This window comes from Ilyonectria robusta (assembly GCF_021365365.1).
Source record: "Ilyonectria robusta strain PMI_751 chromosome Unknown BGZ61scaffold_31, whole genome shotgun sequence".
Taxonomy (NCBI): Eukaryota; Fungi; Ascomycota; class Sordariomycetes; order Hypocreales; family Nectriaceae; genus Ilyonectria; species Ilyonectria robusta.
The window spans coordinates 117,066-139,696 of NW_025764465.1; the positions used below are offsets into that span (position 1 = coordinate 117,066).

General features: G+C 51.2%; 7 protein-coding genes and 1 non-coding gene across 8 annotated transcripts; 5 read left to right on the forward strand and 3 right to left on the reverse strand.

Moving 5' to 3' along the window:
* Window positions 1-398: 398 nt before the first annotated feature.
* BGZ61DRAFT_t195 lies at window positions 399-489 on the forward strand. The gene has a single exon. It is a non-coding gene; the product is annotated as a tRNA-Pro (tRNA).
* Window positions 490-898: 409 nt separating this feature from the next.
* BGZ61DRAFT_538878 (histidine acid phosphatase) lies at window positions 899-2,453 on the reverse strand (the record flags this gene model as incomplete). The annotated part of the gene is made up of 3 exons (XM_046254703.1): window positions 899-1,913; window positions 1,962-2,110; window positions 2,160-2,453. 3 exons carry the CDS (start codon window positions 2,451-2,453, stop codon window positions 899-901), a joined length of 1,458 nt encoding a protein of 485 aa, XP_046097059.1.
* Window positions 2,454-6,121: 3,668 nt separating this feature from the next.
* Window positions 6,122-7,652, forward strand: BGZ61DRAFT_367228 (major facilitator superfamily; the record flags this gene model as incomplete). Its single annotated transcript, XM_046241762.1, has 2 exons — window positions 6,122-7,048; window positions 7,098-7,652. The coding sequence occupies 2 exons, from the start codon at window positions 6,122-6,124 to the stop codon at window positions 7,650-7,652; spliced, it is 1,482 nt and encodes a 493-aa protein (XP_046097060.1).
* A 756-nt stretch (window positions 7,653-8,408) lies between these two features.
* BGZ61DRAFT_366880 (uncharacterized protein) lies at window positions 8,409-10,160 on the forward strand (the record flags this gene model as incomplete). Its single annotated transcript, XM_046241730.1, has 4 exons — window positions 8,409-8,496; window positions 8,570-9,378; window positions 9,428-9,577; window positions 9,645-10,160. The coding sequence occupies 4 exons, from the start codon at window positions 8,409-8,411 to the stop codon at window positions 10,158-10,160; spliced, it is 1,563 nt and encodes a 520-aa protein (XP_046097061.1).
* BGZ61DRAFT_462408 (uncharacterized protein) lies at window positions 9,750-11,050 on the reverse strand. Its single transcript, XM_046247287.1, has one exon. The coding sequence runs from the start codon at window positions 11,004-11,006 to the stop codon at window positions 10,197-10,199; it is 810 nt and encodes a 269-aa protein (XP_046097062.1). The 5' UTR covers window positions 11,007-11,050; the 3' UTR covers window positions 9,750-10,196.
* Window positions 11,051-12,579: 1,529 nt separating this feature from the next.
* Window positions 12,580-16,028, reverse strand: BGZ61DRAFT_498965 (uncharacterized protein; the record flags this gene model as incomplete). Its single annotated transcript, XM_046251344.1, has 6 exons — window positions 12,580-13,003; window positions 13,036-13,391; window positions 13,456-13,681; window positions 15,016-15,255; window positions 15,315-15,916; window positions 15,981-16,028. 6 exons carry the CDS (start codon window positions 16,026-16,028, stop codon window positions 12,580-12,582), a joined length of 1,896 nt encoding a protein of 631 aa, XP_046097063.1.
* A 792-nt stretch (window positions 16,029-16,820) lies between these two features.
* On the forward strand, window positions 16,821-18,444 carry BGZ61DRAFT_401727 (uncharacterized protein). Its single transcript, XM_046243064.1, has 4 exons — window positions 16,821-17,087; window positions 17,146-17,265; window positions 17,318-17,694; window positions 17,763-18,444. Exons 1-4 carry the CDS (start codon window positions 16,905-16,907, stop codon window positions 18,172-18,174), a joined length of 1,092 nt encoding a protein of 363 aa, XP_046097064.1. The 5' UTR covers window positions 16,821-16,904; the 3' UTR covers window positions 18,175-18,444.
* Window positions 18,445-19,781: 1,337 nt separating this feature from the next.
* Window positions 19,782-22,506, forward strand: BGZ61DRAFT_593199 (uncharacterized protein). Its single transcript, XM_046256777.1, has 2 exons — window positions 19,782-20,127; window positions 20,175-22,506. Exons 1-2 carry the CDS (start codon window positions 19,862-19,864, stop codon window positions 22,408-22,410), a joined length of 2,502 nt encoding a protein of 833 aa, XP_046097065.1. The 5' UTR covers window positions 19,782-19,861; the 3' UTR covers window positions 22,411-22,506.
* Window positions 22,507-22,631: the final 125 nt, after the last annotated feature.

The window sequence follows — 22,631 nt, forward strand, 5'->3', positions numbered from 1 at the left end:
CCACAAATTGGATTAAATATTAATAATTGGCAAGACTTATACGCGAAGCTCATCAACAAAGACGACCGAATAAATCCGCTAAGAGTATTATGACAACATCAGACAGCAGCCTCAACCCACCTATTTTGCTTCAATTGTCAAACACGGCTAACATTTGGTGTAGACACGCATATTGGTAATTTTATTGCTATTATATGAGTCACACAATTTCAATATGGAAACTGCAGATCTCAGATATTGAGACAGACAATTTAAGGGACACAAACGTGATAAAAAGAATGGTGGTGGGACAGTATGTCGGCAGACTACCCTACACCTTGGACACAATAGCTACTGCAAAGTCTCTTAACAATTGCCACGTGGAATCGAGTCACCAAGCATCATAAGATGGCTTGTTCGGTCTGGTGGTCTAGCGGTATGATTCTCGCTTAGGGTAAACCCTACAGCATAGCTTGCGAGAGGTCCCGGGTTCAATCCCCGGCCAGACCCTTTCTTTTTGCATGTTGAAGCACAAGAGATAGCCCGATGTGATGATGTGTGGAGAACTCCAAGAACTACGGAGAATTTGGGCGCGAATTGGGAGCAAATTGGTGCGTGGAGGAGTTATCTCTTTTTAGTTTTGCGTCGTTCTCCCTGGCTGGTACAGATTGGTAGGCTTTGACCCGATAGGGCCTATTGCGACATACGATCGCTGTTGTTTGTTGTGGAAGTATCCGCCAGTGACTTGACTTTGATTTTGGAATGCACTTAAAATACTCTCACGGACCACGAACATGGTGTTGAATTTGAATACATTAGATTAATTGCCGGCATGGTTCATCCGCCCACTCTCGATTCTCCGCAAGAGACGAACGGCCATACCAGAGAAGGATATACACATGTCTATCATACCTCAATTCTATAGCGACATAACATTAACGTGAGGCTGCGCAAGATTCGTAAAGAAGGTTGCACCCTGGATCTTGGTAGGCGCTCCAGCCAGAGTCACATTGCAGTTGTCAATCCAGTCTCCCTGCTTGGCGTACTTGTCGCTGACGTACTTGACATACTTGCTCAACAAGCAAGACTTGCCAGGTCCGTCCTTGCAAGACGGGACGGGGTACACCTGGTCGTTGAGGCGGATTCTCACGTAGGTCGAGTTCTTGGAGTGGCTGGTGGCGCAGTTCAGTCGCTCGAAGGCAATGGTCCCGCGCATCGTCACGTAGCGGGAGCCGATCCACAGTCTGTTGTCGTCCTTCTTCTTGGGCGAAAGATCCTTTTGATTGTCGAAGACGCCGCTGGCGGTGACAAGCTCGGTGAGCTGGCCGTCGTTGAGGAATGAGACGAGCAGACCGGGAACATCAAAGGTTGAGACACCGTCGGCAGCGGTGCCCTCAACTCCAGGTCCGTTGGCCAAGAGCTTGACCAAAGCTTGCAGGAATGGCATCATCATCTTCTTGGGCAGGTCGGTGCCGGGTCCAACACCGTAGTAGTAGCGCAGGTCGTTGGAGTACTCGTACATCTTGAGCTCCTCGTCGGTGAAGACGTCGCAGAAAGGCGAGAGGCGGCCAGTGATTTGGCTCTCGAATCCGCAAAGGTAGGGGAACAAGTTGACGTCGCTCAGCGTCAGGGTCAAGTTGCCCTTGATCAGAGCCTGGAGTCGCTTCTGGACCTTGGGCTGCCAGATGGCGTTCCAGACGGCGGTTTGGTCGCTGCCGCTGTCGTCGGAGAAGAGCGGGCACATGTCCGAGGGAGCGAGGGAGTTGCCAATCGCCGAGGTCAATCCTTTGGATGTGATGGAAACAACTTTGCCGAGGAGGGTTGAGTTGGTACCAACGAAGCCACGGACGAAGTTCTCAGCCGTCTGCAGCACGCGGGTGTAGTTGTTTGCCCACACGTAAAACTCCTCACCTTCCTGATACAACTGAGGGTACCTACAGGCGGTTAGAACATGTAGAGATTATTCGATAATTTCAACTCACCTAGTTCGCAGCTGGTAACCCATGTCCATGGCTTCTTTGTATCCCGTAGGGCTCTGCTGAGCGATTTGGATATCGGGCCTGGTCAAGACCGTGTGCCAGTTTGGCAAGAAAGACAACGCGCCACGAGCCGTGTACTTGTTGACCGCAAACTTGAATTTTGTCAGCGAATGCATTGCACGTGGTCATTTTAAGACTCACTCGTGACTCCATTTCCTTCCACTCGGCATAGGCTCCAGAGTCGGGGTATCGCGAGCCATGTCTGGAAACGTATGCTGCCTGGTCAATCGTGCACTCGGCGGGGACATCCGACGAGATCTTGTTGACGTTGGGACCAGGGAACCAAGGGCTATTGGCACCGAGCCATTCCAGAGGCGCCTTGGAATTCGCGCCTGGCCAACTGACGATGTCTCGCAGAGGCGCAAGGAACTGCTGGCTGGCCACGGCAGAGCCAGAAAGCAGTGAGGCTGCGGCAACAGCAGAGATGAGGACCATAATGACAGCGAGAAGAGACTCGAGCTCTTGGGTACTACTATTGGCGCAAGGTGCTGACCGCCAACGAAAGAATAGGGCGAATATATGTATTTAATAAGGGATTTCCCGGTGATCTGCCGGATCTGGTGATTCGCCGGACTTACACCTACTTGCATTCCAGACATCAATCTATAATAGCTCCACAGCCGCAGTCCCAAATCTTCCAAAATTAAACACATAATGAAAATGCAACTATAAGATATGTCTCAGTCTATTTCGCAGTCATCAAGCCATCGTGGTCGCTTGCTATTCCGCTGCGGCCGCCCGGTACCCCGAAATGCGACTACCATCTCCCGATCACTCTCAACAGCTAGACAGGGTCTTTTCGGACGAGCGGTACGGATTGGAGTGGTCGCTGCCTTCCCTTTTCGGTTGTCTTTTGGTAGATCTAGGGCCTGTGATGCTACCGGCGGCTCTGGTATGAGTGGAAGAGCGACGATTATCTCGTCTCGAACGTCCGGACTCTTCTCGCGGCCTTCAGAAGCCACCCGTCGTTCATGTTGCATTTCATGTGCCATTTCCAGATTGCGACGCTTAAGTTCTTGTCGAATCTGTCGATTGGTCTCCTTCTCTTGCTGCCTGGCCTCCCTTACCTGCCGTTTTCTCTCTATTTCCGCCTCTCGTTGCCTCCTCTTCTCCAGAGCGAGAGCTTTTTGCTCCGCCGCCTTCTGCTGTCGCTGAGCCTTTTGCGATTCCTTCTGCAGAACCTCCTCTTTCTTTTGGGCGTCCATCGCCGCTTTCTTTAGGCGGGCTTGAGCGACTTTTGCTGGGCTAAACACCTGAGCTGAATTTGGATCTGTACGATCAAAGAGCAGATCTTTCAGAGCTTTACCGCGCTGTCTGCGCTTCTTTTCTTGGCTAATTGTCTCGCGGAGTCCTTGATTCTCATATCGAAGCAGTTCAACCTCAGATTGCAGGCTTTCGAGGGTGTTCTTCAGCTTTCGGCTGTTGCGGTCAGCATCGATAGAGGATTTGTCGACTACTTTGTCAATAAGTCGGCGTAAATCTCGGGCCGTAGGTTGCTGAAGGGCTAGTGATTCTGCCGAGTCGCTACCCGTATTCGAATCATCATCTTTTTTCTCAGTGATCTGCGATAGGACCACTTCTGGGTCAAAAGGCAGGAGACCAGTCCGTTTCCACCCACTCGCAATGTTCTCGGAAGAGAAGGAAGTCTCAAATGCGTTCCAAAATAAAGTCCAGAACTCACGTTTCGATAGGCCAATAAGGCCTTGTGTTTTTGCTGTCCACTGGATAAGCTGATTTGAGTATGCGGTCGAAAGGGGGCTGAATAGCGACACGTCCAAGGGTTGCAGCCGATGCGTGGAATGGGGGGGAAACACCGCAACGATAATCCGGTGCTGGTCACACCACTCCAGAAAGTCCATATTAACATGGCTAGAGTGGCCGTCGGTAATGAGAAGGCGATAATCACGACCGTTTCGAGCTTTTGCCTTAGTAAAGCGATCGAAAACACCGACGAGCCACTCTTTTCCAAGCTCGTGATTTGTCCACCCCGTTTCTGAGGTGGTAAAGAAGGCTGATTGATGTTCTGGGTCAAATTCATTGAGCCAAGAGTCCTGGACTTGTCCTGGTTTGCCTTGATAGATGAGGAATGGGGGCAGCGATGTCATGTCCTGGCTGATGCACGCCAGGAACGTAATCCAAGATCGATTACCATCTTGCGACGCACCGAGCAATTTGCCTTGCTTTTTGACGTTAATGGAAAATACTCTCTTCGTTCGATTGATCACACCCAAGAGAAATCCTTTCTCATCCGCGTTATACGTGTTGCAGGGTAGGATGTTGTATTTCTCGATTTTTGTGCGGATCTTCCACTGTCAGTTGTGAAAGGGAAGCTTCGTGCATTGGCTTACAAGCTCAAAATAAGCCCTATACCTAGAGGCATTATCGGCTCTCTTTCGCGCGATGTCCAACCCGTCGAACCATGTACAACCTAACTCATCACGATTGCGTCGAACGAAGCTGTACGGCCAGTCCTTTCCGACCTCGATTTTGGCGATATCCTGGGCGAAGTTCTTTATCATAGGTAAGGTAGGGGGAATGCCACGCGATGAAAGCTTATGAATATAAGCGATAAGATCCCGTTCTTGTTGTTTTGACAGACGTGACTTATACAAACTGTCGGCATCTCGTCTTGACCGCTGTTTGCCTTGATGTCGGCGTCGCAAGGTCGTCTCGTCGCAATTGAAACGCCGTGCAGTCTCAGCATAATTAACTGATTCCGACGATTTCAGGAAATCAAGGGCCTCATCAATCGGCGCCATGGTTGTTGAGTAATTGTCGATTGATGTTGAGTGTGCGAAGTGGCGGTGATCCGGCGGATCACCAGATCCGGCAGATCACCGGGAAATCCCTTACCCCGCAACCTCGTGGCTGGCAATTGATAGGTGTGATAATATGCCTCCACTAAGCCGTTTATCGGGCCTGATTGCGTATGCCCAAAACGACTAGTAAAAGAGGTCCCTATACGCAAGAGGCATTACGCCCGAGTGTCGGCAGAGTGCGCGTCGGGACGATTGCGCTCAGCCCACGTGGGGAAAACCGTCTGGCGACCGAGAGCCGAACGCGGCGATGTAACCGAGCCAGCTGGGGAACTCGTACGAAAGGGGATCGTAGGCCGACTGCCAAATTTCCGGTTGAAATGAGACCCAAGCGATGCGTACCACGGGAGGCAATTGTGAAGATAGCGGACTGAGTCTTGTGGGAGAGGGCTGGGGATACGAGCAAGCTTGTGAAGATACCGTCGCTTTTCCGTTGTTTCCGGATAGTGTCTTTTTACAGCAACCATGTTGCCTGTCTGGCCCACGTGGATCAGGCCGCGGATCACCCCAGTGTGCTGTGTTTAGACGCCCGTGTTTGACGTCAGTAATTGCTTGGTACATGTTTAAATCAATGGGGTAGTGGCGCAATGTGTTTCGTGCGAGAAGATGGGATGTGAGGCGGCGACAAGCCCTATGTAATAGAGACGGGCTTATAGTGTTCGTTACAAAATGAAGTGGCGGTAAGATGCCCTGCAATGGACTTGCAAATCCCGAGGAGGTGCCCTGAGCAATCCCCGTCCGTCATCCGTTACACTTCTGGTAATGATCGGCATCCAGAGACCGACCAGCACGTCCATCCATCTCCGATCGTCAACCTGCAAGGGCGCAATGTATGAGGAATCAATGAGACATTGTTACTCATCAGCCCTACGAGCTCCGGAGCCGAGTGGCGTCTTCTTCCGTGTCCGGAGAAAAGTGGTTAGGCGTCGGCCACGGAGCGGAGCTGGTGGTCTCGCGTCCCGGAGTACCGTGGTCGTCGGCCGGAGTTGGATGGACGCTGACGAGCAAAGGCTTACAAACTCCAATCTTCAATCACTCTCTAGAAAGACATTAAATTATTTATAAAAACCTGGTTCATTCTATTTCTTTAATGCATCTTCACTCATTGCCATTCAATTTTGCCCTCAACTACTCGCTATGAGCTCATCATCCGACATGGATCTGCCTGTGAAGTCCGAGGCCGATGGACCACCGTTCCAGCCACCACCCTCACCATCACAACAAGGTGAGTGGTCGGCAAGAAGATCTGTTTTAATCAAATTTTTACTGACATTTACACTATCAGATATGGAGTTTAACCAACAATTAGCGAACGATATAATCGTCTACCCCGCCGATGCCTTGTCGACACCACGGCAGATTCTCTTCGTTGGCACCCTCTGCACATCCATGGCAACTAACCAGATTGGTCTCGGAAATACCCTGACCACAGTTGGGGTTATCGGAGAATCGTTTGGCATCACCAAACCTGGCCAGCTATCCTGGCTTATCGCTGGGTACAGCTTGACAATTGGCACCTTTATCCTCATCGGCGGACGCTTGGGAGACGAGTTTGGCAACAAGAAGATGTTTGTCCTCGGCATGTCTTGGTATTCTTTGTGGTCTCTAGTAGCCGGTCTCTCCGTCTACTCCTCTCATGTTCTTTTCATCTTTGCGCGTGTCTTCCAAGGCATGGGGCCGGCCCTCACCTTGCCCAACGGCCTCGCCATCTTGGGCCAGTCGTACTCACCGGGGCCACGCAAGAACATGGCGTTCGCTTGGTTTGGCGGATCAGCCCCATTTGGCGCCATTGCTGGTTTCTTATTCGGCGGGCTGTTTGCTCTTGCTTGGTGGCCGTGGATTTATTGGAGCCAAGCTATTGCGCTCGCCGGTGTGGCCGTCTTTTCTGCCTGGGCAATTCCTCCCCTGCCCGTGCAGCCGAAACAAGATCGATCGATTCGCGAAAAGCTGGAAGATCTGGATATACCTGGTGGATTGACTGGCGTTACGTCCCTGGTGCTGTTCAACTTCGCATGGAACCAGGCCTTTGTTGTCGGGTGGCAGGAGCCCTACGTCTATGTTTGCCTGATTCTCGGCGTACTTGTCGGCGTCGTCTTCTTTTACATTGAACTGAATTGGGCCAAATCACCAATTCTGCCTCTGGCTGCTTTCAATTCGGACATTGAATTTGTTTTTGGCTGCACAGCAACAGGCTGGGCGTGCTTTGGTATCTGGGTCAGTATTCCCATGTTCAAGTCAATGTCTAAACTAATCCATAGTGTAGGTCTTCTACATCGGGCAAGTCGCCGTCAACATTGGTGGAAATACTCCTCTCCAAATGGCAGCCTGGTTTATTCCTATCATTCCATCTGGTTTAATCTCGGCTCTGGCCGTTGGCAAGTTACTCGGCAAGATTCACCCGTCGTTGATCATGGTTGTTGGACAGGTAGCCTATCTCGTAGGATCCATCCTAGCAGCCACTCGACCCGCACATTCGATTTACTGGACGTATTACTTCTTCAGCGTCCTTATCATCACTGTTGGCATGGACACCTCCTTTCCCGCAGCGACAATCATTTTTTCCAACGCGGTGTCGCAGGAGTACCAGGGCATGGGCGCAAGCGTTGTGATGACCATCGTCAACTACAGCATTTCGCTTGGACTTGGAATTGCTGGTACCGTCGAGACGCACGTCAACAATGGCGGTAAGACGAAGTCAGACGAGCTTTTGGGTTATCGTGGGGCTTTGTGGTTGGGAGTCGGTCTCGCCGGACTAGGCCTCATCTTGAGCATCATCTTTGTTGCTAAAGACAAGTTGAAAAAGAAGGCGAGTGTTTGACGTCGAGGTATGTAGAGCATTTTAGTCCTCGAAACTTTGGGTTGGGTTGTGGATATGGCGCTGAGGGTGGTAAAGATACGTTATAGTAGCGGTTGACAGAAGAGTGATAACATCACGAGATATGGTGGGAAAGATGTCACATAGAACTGTGCGATTTTGGGTATTTCGCTTCTCATGGGATTCTGCATAATTATTGAGGGTCTCTCCTTTCTATTAAATATAACCTGATAAAGAAAGGGAAGAAAGAGTTGTTTTTGGAAAGATGGACATAAACAAGCATTTCTATTATTACGTTATTCTTTTGTAAAATTATATAGCCAATCTGTTGCATGTGTGGTACAGCACAAAATATGTCTTAAAGAGCCTACAAGGTCGCCTAAAAACAAGAGTATTGCTATTTGCACCAGGTACAGGCCTCTTCAGCTAATCCTTAGGTAAACTGATATACCTAGGTAGTAAATAAACTCACCTCATCTATCTTTATTACGTCGTCGAATATCAATGCTCTAAAATAATAAGCCTAGCTGTATTACTGAGTGTGCCACAATTCGCCACATTAGTGTCAGACCCAGCCACATCTGCGGTACGTTGCATCCAGTTTACTCCAGAGAGAATTTATAATCACGGCTAGATTAGTAATTATCGATACCAGCTGCTCTTGATCTCTCAACGGACATTGCTTGAATTGATCAACTTCATAAACAACACTAAAGATCTTATCTCTCAGTCTCGAATTGTCATATGCCCTAGCCAAGTATGACTACACGGAGTTTGCCCGAGTCCGACGTTGGCAGTAGCAAAGACGACCTGGCGTGCGAATCATGTTTCAAGACTTACCAACGACGTGGGTTCTGCCTTCAATATTTAGTTCCACCTGTCGATCCCTCTAGTCGTTCTCATTACCCCTAAAAGTACAGCCGGTATTAACTCTCGTGTAGGTGACCTACTTATGCGCCATCGCAGGCGCTGCCAAGGTCCTAGGATGCCAACCAGCCGTCGCAAGGCGTGCAACGCATGTGTTCTTGCAAAAACTAAATGTTGCTACACACAGCCCACTTGTACACGTTGTTCCAAGCGAGGTATCCAATGTGTGTATTCTATATCTCCGACAGCCTCGACAGTTGACCATTCGGGGCCACCACGCGAAGCCGCAGAGAACTCCAGCTCAGCGCTTCAACCACCCTCCAGATTAGCGAACCCGGCAAACTTGGGGCAGCCATTCGAATTGGATCTCCCTGCTTGGGATTTTTCGGCCTCCTCATATTCTCTTGAGAACTTCGAGATGACCATGGCAGACTTGGAAAGACCCCTTCCAGCTGCTGTTTCAAGTTTTACTCTTATGCAGCCTCCTATCGCTCATGATAGTCGAGAGATTACACCATCTAGCCAAACACTCCATCTTTCGGCGACGACCAGCGGCATTTCGTCGTTTGCACCACCATCGAGTGACAATGCGAGCTCCTCTGCGGTGCCATCATCTTCAACCTCGGTCGGGCTTATCCGCGTACTAAGCGAGTATCCTTCATTATTAATGAAGGAGTCGTTCTTTTCTCCGTTTTTGCACTTCTCACAATATTCACTCTACAACAATATTGTTCCGGATATGACGTTTTTGCCCCAAACAGCGATGGCGATCTGTTGTAGCAGCGGCATAAACAGATCAGATAATAATCGATTCTTCAGGCGGGCGATCGACGCCGCGCGGGAAAGAGTAATTGGAAGTTTTGTAAGTACTCCATCGTCTGCTGAGTACCGAGTACTGACCTGCCAATCAGCCGACCTTCCAATGTATGCAACAATGGGATGCACTACATGCCATGTTGATCTATGAGAGCTTAGAGCTAAAGGAAGGTATTCGGGATGAATCTGAAGCTTGGAAACACAACCCTCGAGTAAATGGGCTGGGCTCGGCATTTCTTCTCAAAGTATACCTTACTTTCTCTAGCCCATTTCGACTCTCTAGAAGAGTAAAAACTCACATTTATTTCACAGATGATAAAATTCTATCTAAGATCCTACCCAGAGATTCGCAATCCCGATATCACCGTCTTCTCAGACCCGAGATCATGCCCATGCCCGGCAGCCACATCTACATGGGCTCGGTGGAGGATCACCGAGACAGCGAGGAGAACAGTCTTCTTTGCCAACATTGTCAATTTCTACAGCAACCGCGACCATAGTAAACGAGAACAATTCCTGTACTATGAACCGCTCGACGATGACCTGATTCTCAATATGCCATTACCCTGCAACGAGCCCGCCTGGTTGGCACGAAATGAAGAAGAGTGGAGGCTTGCAATGGAGCGACCTACAACTTCAGCCAGTCCTTCGCGCGGATTTAACAAGCCGACATGCGAAGCACTATTTTCGGAGATGTCATTGAGGACCGCTTTTTCGAACCTCTCCAAAGAGTCACTTCGAGCCGAAATCGGGACAAGTGTTGGCTTCGGCGACTCGGACGAATTAAGACGACTCATAGTGCTCGGCGCCAGCGATCAATATTCTTGATTTTTCGACTCAATTTTTTTCCCACAACCATTGACCTCATTCTGTCGCTCTGCTGGTAGATAAAACGTGCTTCTCCCCCTCGGGGGAGTGAGCCGGAGGCAATGTCCATGGTCGCCTCGATGGAGGCTTAGTCGATTGCTGTTGCCAATTGCTGTGCCTGGGACGTTCGGAATTGTTTGTGCCATGCGGCATCCCGTGGCTGTTATTTGCTTCCAGCTGTTCCTTGACCCTTTCATACATCTCTTCGACGATTTGGATCTCTTCGCGCACATCGAGAGGGCAGTCGACGAGACAAAACTCGCGCTCTCGCTGCTCAATGTGCTCTCGAATTTTCCTCCACTCATCTTCGTCATATTTCAGGCGGTTGGGCAGCCCTGATCCCTTGAGATATGCCAGGATACCCGCCATAATGGTGCCGATGGCTCCGAATGCTGTGACGGCCTTGCGCGATCCGTCGGAGGCTCCCAGGGCCGTCAGGATGGCGCCGAAGATGACCTGAACGGCCAGACAGGTGTTGATCAGGAGATGGAAAACCTTGTAATTGAAAGCGGACTTCTTTTCGGCCTTGATAATGCGCGTGTAGATGCCGATATTTGGTCCTGTGCGGGCCGAGTGACCGGATGTGGTCAAAGCCGGGACAGTGTCGATGCCAACAAGCGACCGGAAGATGAGGAGCTTGTCGTGTGAGGGTACAAGAGTCGAGACGTCGGTTGTAGTTAGGGTCCTCCGAAGGCCACCATTATCAGGTAGACTGCCAACGGTAGAACTAGGCGGATAGCCTTGCTCCTCCCGGTCGTGTAGTGACCGGCCCCATTTGAAGAAACCGCGAGATTTTTCAGAGGACATGATACTCGCGCTAGAGGAAGCAAAAAGACACCGGACGACAGTGAAAAGCGTAAAACGTGGGGGGACGGTCAGCATTTCGCCAAGAGACACATAGGATTTATATGTCCTCCAACCGCAATGTCCGAGACAATGGCTTTTCCAATCTCTCAAACGGACCTACCCGCTCTCCGCTGACAGCACGGCTGGCGGGCTGGCCTCGAGTCTTGTGAGGAAATGATCGGCGGAGCTTAGTTATGTCGGTGAAAGACACGTCTTGTCCAAAAAGAAATTCGCTGCGGCGGAACGGGACATGATTGGCAGCGCGGAGGTAGCTGATAGACTAAACAGACTAGAGCACACGGGAGAGAATGAAGGCTTGTTTCCTGCATTATCTTAGGCTTATTTCTTTTGAGTCACCTCAGCCCTCGAAAACAAGCCGCTGCATTTGCCAATGAGAGAGAGTGGCGGCCGGGACGGCAGAGATCGACGTGAGGGAAGGGAGATTATCCAGCCAATAGAAACCTGATCAATGTGTTAGAATGAGGCTAGTCACGCCAGGTCTCAGAGCCAAGCAAGGAGTTCCCACCCAACCACCCAGGCTGTTTCGGAGGCCCCTTGAAAGCCACTCAAGCCGACTCATCTTACGGTAATGAAAGACGCTGATAGGCGTCTTGCCGTCAATACGGGCCTTGCGGGGAGTCACGCAAAGCTTAGCACGACAGCGGATTGACCCATGACCTTTAGCCGTACGCCACCACCATGCAGAGCTCTAGGCACGCACTGGATACACGTCATACCTTCCAATCACCCAAGTTGGATCCTTTTATGTCTCCTTTTGACCCGGTGATTCAGCTGAGAAGCCCTGACCGCTAAGGTGTGGCGTGCTCGAGCTTGATCACTTACGTAGGCGGCTTTGGCATATTCATCCTACTGGGCGTTGGCAGTGGATCAGCCCACCCTTGTGGACTAGAGCTCTAACTTGACTTGTCTTCTGAGCTTTAGGGTAGCTTCAGAAAACTTGCTGTTCAAAAAAGCAGATATTCAAAGCGCATATGGGTAGTGAAATACAGGGAAACCAGAGTTAGTACAGGATTGGGCAATAGAGAAATGTATGTTCTAAAATTCGCCTTTGATAATTTCCACCCCGGGGCTTCTCATGAGCCAGTGCGTTACCTACATTATGGATTTCTTCCCACTGCAGAAATGCGACATTTGTACTCGAAGCCAACGTTCCTTCTTGTGGATTGATGGAGTTTAGGTGCGGGGAGTGAACAGACCGCGGAGCTCTTTGCAGAATCCATGATGCAGGTATGATTTTACGATTGTTAGCAAGATGAGAATTTCACTCGGTATTCTCGCAACATGGCTTTTGAGAAGCCATGTCGACGATGAAACATGCCACAGGACCGAGGGAAAATCACAGTGTCTGACGATCACGACTGCGGCTTCAAATAAAGCGATAAGGAGAATGCCAACTCCACCGTCACACAACAGTCGCCAGTGCTTACACCGCTATGTGTGGATAACGAAGAAACAGTCGGCATTAAAACCGATTGTCAAATACAAGGCTCAATTATTTCTTTCGTCGCCTGCCCTAAGACAGAAGCTTCAACTTCTCCATAACTCCTCGGAAACCAACGACCTCGTTGACGTCCAGGCCAAGTTCCTTGACACCCAAGTGTCCCTCCCTCTCCTCCCAAGGGTCGACCATCTCTCCGTATTTGAACTGCAGGCCAAGCTCGTAGCCGGCAGGGCCCCATACTGCGGCATATTGGTCAATGGTGCAATTGATATAGACGCCCTTCTTGCCCGTCACCTCGCTCCAGATGTCCATCATCTCCTGGAATGTGAGTTTCTCCAAGGCCACGTTGGAGTATTTACCAAAGGTGCTGGCGCCCTTGGCGAGGATTTGTCGGACCCAGATTCCGGGGTTGACGGACATGTCGCCCGAGTTTAGGACCTTGGCATCTGGCCTGCTGGGCATGATCTGAACATAGGTTCCAGAGTTGGGAGGCTGTCTGCCGTTTAGTGATTCGCTCATTTTGAGGACTCTGGGATGAGACTTGCGTATTCAGTCGGCTTAATAAAAGGGAAAAACATCATGTTTTGCGGGTAGTATCCGAAGTAGAGATATGTGGTCTTGGCCGCCAATTCGGGAAGCTCGGACTTGATGCGAGCATCAACGTTGGCCTTGTAGTCCATGTGAGGCGTCAAGTGCTCTCCGTTGAAATCTCGCTTCGCGCTGGGTGTGGTGGACCAGATGTAGTGCTCAAGGGTAGGTGTGCGAGCGGCAGCACGAGCAATGGTCATGCCCTGCTCCTCCTCGAGGACACCAGACTCCTCTTGGGATTTGCCGGAGAAGAGGTGCTCCCACCAGTTTGTCACGGCGTAGACGGCGTGGACGTCCTAGATAGGTCAGTCATAGTGCCACCCACGAGTCGTAGGGCTCGAGGGAAAGATAGTGACGAACCTTGAATGCGGCGGCGAGCGATTCTTCATCCTCGAAACTAGCCTGTACGACCTCGATACCCTCCTCTGCCAGCTTCTTGGCTGCGTCACTTCCGGCGTTCCTCGTAATTGCCCTAACGCTCCACCCAGGCGTCACCTTCAAAATGTTGACAACGCCACCTCCCTGGGAGCCTGTGGCACCGGTAACGGCTATGATCTTAGTCATCTTTGGAATTGGTTCGGGCAAGCTCGCAATGTGGTAGGTAGTCTGTGACACAAGACGTCGTTCGAAGGGCTTTGCCTGGGTAGATATCTTTGGAAGCGGGGATAACAAGCTCCCTGATGAAATTGGTAGTGGTAACCGGCGATGGCGCGCCAACCTTCCTTCACCTGAATGGCGATTAACTACTCGTGAGCTCGGAGAGAATGTCAAAACGAGTCAAGTCCGACTGCAATCATCCTTGTTTACATGCGAACCCTGCCCAGACCCCAGGTACACCGACCTGTGGATACCCTCATGGATCCAAATTCTCACTATCTTGATGTGGGGAGCCAGGATTCGTTCCCTTGTAATGTCTTGGCCCAAACTGGCGGGCATTAGCTACTGGGTTGACCCTACAAGATACGCCTCCACCCTTAGACGGCCGCTCTGAGAGCCGTTGGATATCTCTCAAGTCGCGACATTACCCACTGCTTGGAACGTCAGAGCGTTTCAACAACCCTGTGCGTATGCGGATCGCTTCGGGGAATAACTACAAGGCTAAGTTCCAGTGATGGGCTCTTGATGCCCCGTGCCTTGCGGAACCAGTGGGGCAAGGCAAGGAATATTTCGGACGTCGGTCCAAAGTGGACGATGGGATGGCGCAAGAGAGCGGAGGAGAGGCTATTTCTGTGCCAGGGATACTGAAATGGCCAGTAAATCGGGGAGTTAACCGTCAATTGCACTGAGACCATAACATCCCAGGCTTTGACACCGAGAATACTGCAATTGGAGAACCAGAACCAAGTACATTCGTAGGTCTATAGCAGGTTGAGATCTTACGCGTCGATTCCCAACCACGCTGTGTTGGTTGCTTGGCGAAAGGGCGCATTTACGGCGCAGTTCAGCGCCAGACGCAGGGGTTCAGCTCATGATATGATGGTTGTGAGAGAGCCGCTCCTCATTGCCTCATCAAGAAAACATCAGTCCATTCAGTTCGGACGCACGCAATGCGCTGAACAGGGGCTTCACATGGGTAGGGATTGCAATGATCCGCCTTGTTGGGAATAGGGACGCTGGCCGACATATCAGGCCATTATTCCCGTACCAGGTTACGATCCACCGCACGTTCCCACTATGCCACCGTTCGCATTGAAACGGTTGGGAACTCGGGAATATCAAGGGATTGGTTCAATTGTCACTTGGCGGGGAAAACAAGACCCTCTTGTGTTGGTTGGATTCTGTTGCACTAATAGCTTGGCAGGTAAGGGCCTCGTACCTCAGACCATATACACCCCAGTCACGAGAGAAACTTGATCCGAAATCCTGCCCTATTATGGCCTTCTCCACCGGGGAGCTGGGTCCCTGATGCGCCGCTAAGACATCTGTCCAGGTGGCCCCTGAAGTGCGTTGCCCAACTTGCTCTTTTGCCCATGGATGAAGGCAAACCAAGGCTCGTACGCCAAAGTATTTCTGTACGACACATCGCCACCCTTGTACTCCGGCACCTCGTAGAAGAAGAGCTTGTCGTGCGCAACTTCAACTAGTTCTCCAGTCCGCTTAGAAGATTCGTTATCCAGGTACAGGTCATAGGCTGAGATGAGGACTGACTTGATGGTCAAGCTGCAATGATGTTTAGCGCAGTGCTCCAGCGAAAAGGTCAACAGGGATAAACCACGTACTGCTCTGGAAGGAAAGCCGTGGAAAAATCAGGCATAGCCGAGGTATCAACGGCTCCAGGCATGACTACATTGATCGTCACGTTCTCCTGAATCAGCATTGGCGCAACAGCTCTCGCGTACTGATGGACAGCAGCCTTGGAACCGCAATACTCGGGGAATGTTGGGCACGGGTGCACTCCAATCATGCTCCCCGTAATGATGATCTTCCCACCCGGAGTGGCGTTGTGTCTCATGAAATGAGTGGCAAGCGTTATGCCGTATATGGTACCCTTGTAGTTGATGTCTGTGGCAGTGGTGTTGGGCTCAGCAGGCAAATCGGTGATAGGGGCATCTTTCCGCGTCAAGTTGTGCTTCGAGTCGCGATCAACACAGCCAGCGTTGGCCACCAACACGTCCAGACGACCCCATTTGTCCCAAGTAGCCTGGAAGAGCTCCTTCTGGGATGCATACGAAGATACGTCGCACTTCACAAAGATTGCCGTGGCTCCTGTAGAGTCCAGTGCCGATGCTTCAGCTTGGCCCAGCTCATCTCTGCGGGCTGTAAGAACGACTTTGTAACCGCGGGCATGGAGGTGCCTGGCAACGTCAAGCCCGATACCACTCTGTCAGTATAATGCGTTCGTTAGCGCTGGAGACAACGTGGACGCGTCATTAGCAGGGACTAACCGATGAACCGGTGACGATCGCCACTTTCTGCTCGACTATGGAACCCATGCTTTCTCAAATGGATGAAAAGAATTCGAGTATGACTTTTTAGTATACTTATCGAGGCCTTATGGCACTCCATCCTTCTTTTCTATCCCGACCACTACGGCGGACAGCTTGAAGTACAATTACTGGCCCCTGATTAGCGGGCTGCATCGATTTGCGTCGCGAGGAATGGAACGACAACGGTGAAAACGGCCACAGATCCTCCACGAGTGGACACCAGAGACTTGGACAACCCCCGCGTTTTCAGGATGAAGAACCCAGTTGCATCCCACTCCTGCAGCGGTGTCGGCTGTATGCAGAACGGTGTCCATGCCACTCCTGTCAGTCTCGACAACGATCAAGGCTCACTCACTACAGATTTGCTTTTGCAAGACGGCCGGGGTCTTCCCTGTAACCGGATAACCGGGCCTGAAGCTGAAAGATCCCGGTGGACAGCCTTGAACTATTCCCATGCGTCGTAGTCCACCAACGCAGCCCATGAACCCGGTAGCCTGGTGTTGGAATCCGTCTAACGCAATGAGGCCACATGTCCCCTGACAGGTGCTTGTAACGGACCACATTTTATTTACCAAACTCCACCACTGCTGGTATGTTATGAAGGGATTGACTGAACTGCGGAGGGAATTGGCGCTGGTTTCGTGTGCCGCCTGACAGGGCGTGCATGGAAACCCGGAGAATACTCTCCTTCGTTACGCCAAGGTGCGTATGAGAGCCGTACACGTCCCTGGACCTGGCTGACGGAGACGCAAGCTACGCCGTTATGAGACGTGCATACTCCATAAGTAACGTGCAAGCTCTTTGAGTACTTCAATCGACGATGTTGCGTTTCGGAAAGCAGAAGCACACGAAGACTGCGAACGCCCGCGCCAAACCGCAAAGATGTCGTCGACGGCAGCGTTTGAGTCGCCAATCCCGATAGAGAACTCGAGGCAGGTGTCCGCGCTGGTCACCTCTGCGCTCTGCATCTTTGTGACAGTTCTTTTCGTCGGGTTGCGGTTGTTCGCCAAGTGGAAGATGTCCAAGCCTTTCGATGGCAGCGACCTCTCCATTTTCGCAGCTTTGGTACGTCAACCTTCGTCCCTGGCTTTGGATCAAGGATACTAACCTCATGTCAACGCAGATTTTTAATACTGCTCTACATATAGATATGTATATCATGGTGTTCAATGGTGGCTTTAGCTTCCATGTGCAGGATGTCGCGATGCGGTTTGGACCCGATGTCCTCACGGTTTTCTTCAAAGTTGGTTTACTTCTTCAGACAACCGTTTTCCACTGATTTTAATTCCTTAAAGTGCATTATGGTATTTGCCCTACTCTGGAACGCCACGACATGCTTCACCAAACTCTCGATTCTCCTGATGTACGTCTCGGTATTCCCGGTCCGCCGCATGACCCTCGCTTGTCGCGGCCTCGGCATCTTCATCATCCTATGGAACATTGGAGGCGTCCTTGGCGGATTGCTGGTTTGCCGCCCCATCTCGATGAACTGGGACCAAACCACCCCAGGCGGGAAATGTGGTAACCAACCGATGTACTACATGGCACTGGGAGTTATCAATATTCTCGTCGAGGTTACAATGCTAGGGCTTCCGTTCCCTGTCCTATACAAACTGCAGATGCCACTGCGCAAGAAGCTGGTGGTATTTGGCATGTTTAGTGTTGGGTTTGCGTGAGTGATCCCATCAACACCTGCTTCAAGACCAAACCAGTATAGGTGCTAATGTTGTTGGTGAACAGTACCTGCGGCATCACAATCTACCGGCAAGCAACACTGCCCGGGGTCAAATTCGCCGACATGACAGACAGCGGACTTCTCGCGACCATCTTCTCCGGACTCGAGCCTTCGGTGGCACTCGCACTCTCTTGCGTTCCCTATCTTCGCCCGTACTTCGGCGGCACGTTCCGCACCCCCAAGAATACATACAACTCAGACGGAGTCATCAAGTCCCACGAGGGCAATGCGAGCAACAACAGCCGTCCATTTGAGGAACTCAATGACGATGCGTCGGAAGTTCAGCTACGACCTATGAAGGTACGACAGGACGTCCATGTTTCCGCAGACAGCGACGAAGAAGGACGAAACGCGAATAAATCACCCTTCATCACGGTTAAGAGGCGCTGGGAAGTTCGATCGGATACAGATCATTGAAGCTTCGGAAAGGAGAAATCACAAAAGTTGGGGAATGGTATACAGTGCTACAGTACGGCACAGCTGGAAGACTATAAAGTCTAGTTGGGTGTGTGCAGTCCCCGGAGGGGTGTTCCGGTTTTGGTATTTAATATTACCTTTAAGTTATGTTTTGGGGAAACTCACGAATCACCATGGCGAACGATCAGCAACAGGGAGATTAGCAAAGGGCGGTCGGGGTTGACGCCTTAGCTATGGACTACTCTTCCTTACAGGGGCGGGATATTTGAGTGAAATTACGTATCACCTTCACCTCTCCACTCGTGGCTTGGGGTGGTAACATTTGCCATAGTAGTGTACTGGACCTCGCTCTAAGTGATGTCTAAATAATTGACAATTGACTGACAGGCCCCGGCCGCCTCGCAGAACGTTTGGACTAAAAGCAATTGCCGCGATCGAGGCTGAAGGTCAAAGGCACCCCGTGGGGACAATTGAAGGCGGATGGGAGAGGCCCTCAGAGACCTCAGAGACCGTTACGGAACGATTCCTTCCTGTTCTCTTCCTCGAGCAAGGTCACGCTAAGCATACAAGAGTGTCTCTAGCTGCATTCGTCTCGACAAGAGCCGATCAAGACGCCGCTTCTGCTAGCGAACCGGCTGATCAATTCAATCTAGCTGATGTATTGCCGAGGTGACAATATCTCATCAATACAGTCTCTAAACTGTTAAAAAGAGTACTCTAACGATCTACTCAGTTCGCATCAAGATACTGGCTCCATTATTTGTCTAATTACGATTGACTGGTGAACCATGCTCTCAGAATGCGAGATGGAAGGTTACGCTGCTCCGTAAGGCTACTCTGGGATACTGACTAACATGGATGGAGTTGCCCCGTTCTTCATTGGCGTTGTAGTATTGCTGAGAGGACCGTCAAGAATCCCTATATATGTAAATCATCTCCTATTCAAGGCGTACTCTTTAATGTGATATTGGCCGTCTAAACCGTGGTGATCTAGGTATTGATGCTGATAGGCGGATGTGAATTGATGTCTTTGCAATGGTCGCTAATAAGAACCAAGAGTTCAACCACAATATGCCACGGAATAAGTGAAGCGCGATCTGTTTTAAGCGACCAACCATATACAATAACAACACTCATAGAAGAGACAGAGCTGTTTACTGGGATGTGTCTCTCTCATTTTAGCCTCAAATCCAGTGGACACAGAGCTTACAGCCAGAAGCTAAGCTGCCAAGTATCGTCAATTGGGGTGGCACATGGGCAGTTCAAGAGAATTTGACCATGCAAGCACGCCCGAGGAGACAGCGTTGGGATGTAGAGGTCGGTGCGTGAGACCTTCTCACGTTTCCCCTTAAATATGAGAGTCTGGGTCCATATCGATTCGCGATCGTTGTCGAGGGCGCGGAGAGATACCAAGGCGTTACACGTAGGCCTCCTCACCACAGCCACACCCTTGTACATGCATTGTGACGTGGCAGTCAGCCCCAAAGTGAGACATTCTCAGCCGTGTTCAAATATGTACTAGTAGTTGCAAGGTTGTTTTTCAGCTGCGGGGTTATTCAAGACAGGCTGCGAGAATAACTCCTACCAGGTAAGGCTGCACTGGTCTTGATTTCCACTCACCAACCTCACTCTTGCGAATATTTTGTCGCTCGCAGGCACTTGCGTACACCGAGTGACAGTGGTCACGATGGAAGCGTCTACTCAGTTTCATGGCCCGGTCACAGGCCACTACACCATCGCGGCTCCACACGCATCCCACGGCGGATCGAACAACTTCTACTTCAATAGACGCGACACTTCGTCGGCGGCTCCGAAGCCCTGCCACATCATCCCCTTCCCCCGCAACGAGGATATCGTCCACCGGCCGGACCTCTTCGTCGAGCTCGAGACACTCCTGCCATCCACGACGCCTGAGTATCAGAGTGCCGCGCTCTGGGGTCTCGGTGGATCTGGGTTCGTGATGCCCTCATGTCGTTCTGACTCCTTGCTAACCAGTCTAGCAAAACCCAAATCGCGCTCGAGTACGCATACCGCAGATGCCGCGACCCCACCTGCTTCGTCTTCTGGGTCCACGCCGATAACGCGACGACGTTCGCGCACGATTACAAGACGATCGGGAGGAAGCTTGGCCTGAACAGCAAGCTCGATGGTGAAGATCTGCTGGTGGCCGTACGCGAGCGCATTGAGTCAGAGCCGCAATATTTGCTCGTCCTTGACAACGCCGACGACCTGGCGCTCTTTGGTGTCGGCCAGACGTCAGAGAAGTCTGACAAGCCAACAACCCTGCTGGACTACATCCCACGAGGTCCTACGGGAATGGTCCTCTGGACGAGTCGCGATGAACGTATCGCTGGCACTCTTGTTGGACCCACCCGAGGCATCGGGGTCGCCCGTATGACGGTCGACGAGGGGAGGATGCTGCTCGAGATGGCGAGAAACACAAAGACCACCATCGAAGAGCTCGATGATGCCACGGCTTTGTTGGAGGAGCTTCAGTGGCTCCCCCTGGTCATCTCTCAAGCAGGAGCGTATATGCGGCGGACATCAACATCTGTCAACGAGTACTTATCGAGACTGGTCGAGGGAAAAGAGCGATGGCGCATCTTGAACGAGACAGAACTCGACAGACATCGGCGGCCGGGTGTACCTAACAGCATCCTGGAAACGTGGCATATCTCGATCGATCGTATTCGGCAGGAGAACGAGATGGCATATAAAATCCTGCATACTATCGCGTATCTCGACAACCAGAACATCCCGTTGGAGATCATGGCAGCGGTTGGTACATTCAACGATAACAGGCGGAGGGGACAACCGTCTGAGAATGCGCAGCTGGTGGATAGAGCCATCATTCGGCTGAAGGAGTTCTCATTCGTTGCTGCACGCAGAACGGAAGGGGGCGAGCGGAGCTTTGAGATGCACAAGCTTGTCCAGGAGGCTGTGCGGTATGGCCTAAAGACAAGGAAACTCTTAGAGAGGAAGACAACGAAGCCCAAATCGAGATTACGCGATGTTCTAACGAAACCTATCCGAAAAAACCGCGTTGCCGAGAAAGGCGGCTGGGAGAATGAACCCGAAGTATACTTCTCGAATGCCGCACTGCAGGTCATCACGGACCTCTTCCCTAAAATTAAGCCAGGGACGTGGGCACAATGCGAGATGTTATTGGCATATGCAGTGTACGTGAGCGATTGGGCGGAACTGTGTGGGAAGGAAGTTGAGGCATCCAATCTTCTAAACCGAATTTCCGACTATCTATTTCACTACGGGAGATGGAGAGAGAAGGAGCCGGTAGATATCAAGGCATTAGAGCTACAGCGGGAGGTCCTCGGGGAGAAGCATCCCGATACGATGATCGCTATGGGGCATCTCGCAGCAACATACCATGGCCAGGGCCGGTACGACGAGGCCAAAGAGATTGAAGTCAAAATATTAGAGCTACAGCGGAAGGCTCTTGGGGAGGAACATCCCGATACGATCTGCGCTATGGGGAATCTCGCAGTAACATACCATAGCCAGGGCCGGTACGACAAGGCTAAAGAGATTGAAGTCAAAGTATTAGAGCTACAGCGGAAGGCTCTTGGGGAGGAACATCCCGATACAATCCGCACTATGGGGAATCTCGCAGGAACATACCGCCAGCAGGGCCGGTACGACGAGGCCAAAGAGATTGAAGTCAAAGTATTAGAGCTACGGTGGAAGGCTCTTGGGGAGGAACATCCCGATACGATCCGCGCTATGGGGAATCTCGCAGTAACATACCGCCAGCAGGGCCGGTACGACGAGGCCAAAGAGATTGAAGTCAAAGTATTAGAGCTACGGTGGAAGGCTCTTGGGGAGGAACATCCCGATACGATCCGCGCTATGGGGAATCTCGCAGGAACATACCACCAGCAGGGCCGGTACGACGAGGCCAAAGAGATTGAAGTCAAAGTATTAGAGCTACGGCGGAAGGCTCTTGGGGAGGAAAATCCCGAGACACTTGGAGCTATGTATAACCTCGCCGTAACTTGGAGACACCGAGACCGGGGCGATGACGCCATTGTGTTGATGCAGCAATGCTCGCAATTGAGACATAGAATCTTAGGGCGGGACCACCCCCATACGCAGAATTCGGATGAATATCTTGAAAGGTGGAAGGCTGAGAAAGCTGGGTTGGGACGTATTGGCGATAGCTTGAGCACTGTGATAGCGTTGGGAGGCACATGGGAGTTTAGTGACAGTAGGTCGGTCTAGCCCACTAGACTACATGCTACCTTAAAGGATCAGCTCGGCCTCTATTGGGAAGGGCATGCTTTCTCCCTCTTTCAATGTCTTTATCGTTGTGTTCCCATTTGACCAGCTTTCGCAGCAGCCGTTATCCCTTCTTACTTGTCCCTTTCTATCTTGTTGTCTTCTGAAGCATCTAGTCAAGTGCTTATCTTTCTCTTCTTGCCAAATCCGAAGATCAGTAAGCC

What these genes read in the sequence shown, in the direction of transcription:
- BGZ61DRAFT_462408 (XM_046247287.1), bottom strand. Translation starts at nt 11,006, where the DNA reads ATGTCCTCTGAAAAATCTCGCGGTTTCTTCAAATGGGGCCGGTCACTA.
- BGZ61DRAFT_401727 (XM_046243064.1), top strand. Translation starts at nt 16,905, where the DNA reads ATGTCGTCGACGGCAGCGTTTGAGTCGCCAATCCCGATAGAGAACTCG. An exon ending in TCCTCACGGTTTTCTTCAAA is followed by an intron (nt 17,266 to 17,317) that starts GTTGGTTTACTT and finishes AATTCCTTAAAG; the next exon opens with TGCATTATGGTATTTGCCCT. An exon ending in ATGTTTAGTGTTGGGTTTGC is followed by an intron (nt 17,695 to 17,762) that starts GTGAGTGATCCC and finishes GTTGGTGAACAG; the next exon opens with TACCTGCGGCATCACAATCT.
- BGZ61DRAFT_593199 (XM_046256777.1), top strand. Translation starts at nt 19,862, where the DNA reads ATGGAAGCGTCTACTCAGTTTCATGGCCCGGTCACAGGCCACTACACC. An exon ending in TGGGGTCTCGGTGGATCTGG is followed by an intron (nt 20,128 to 20,174) that starts GTTCGTGATGCC and finishes TAACCAGTCTAG; the next exon opens with CAAAACCCAAATCGCGCTCG.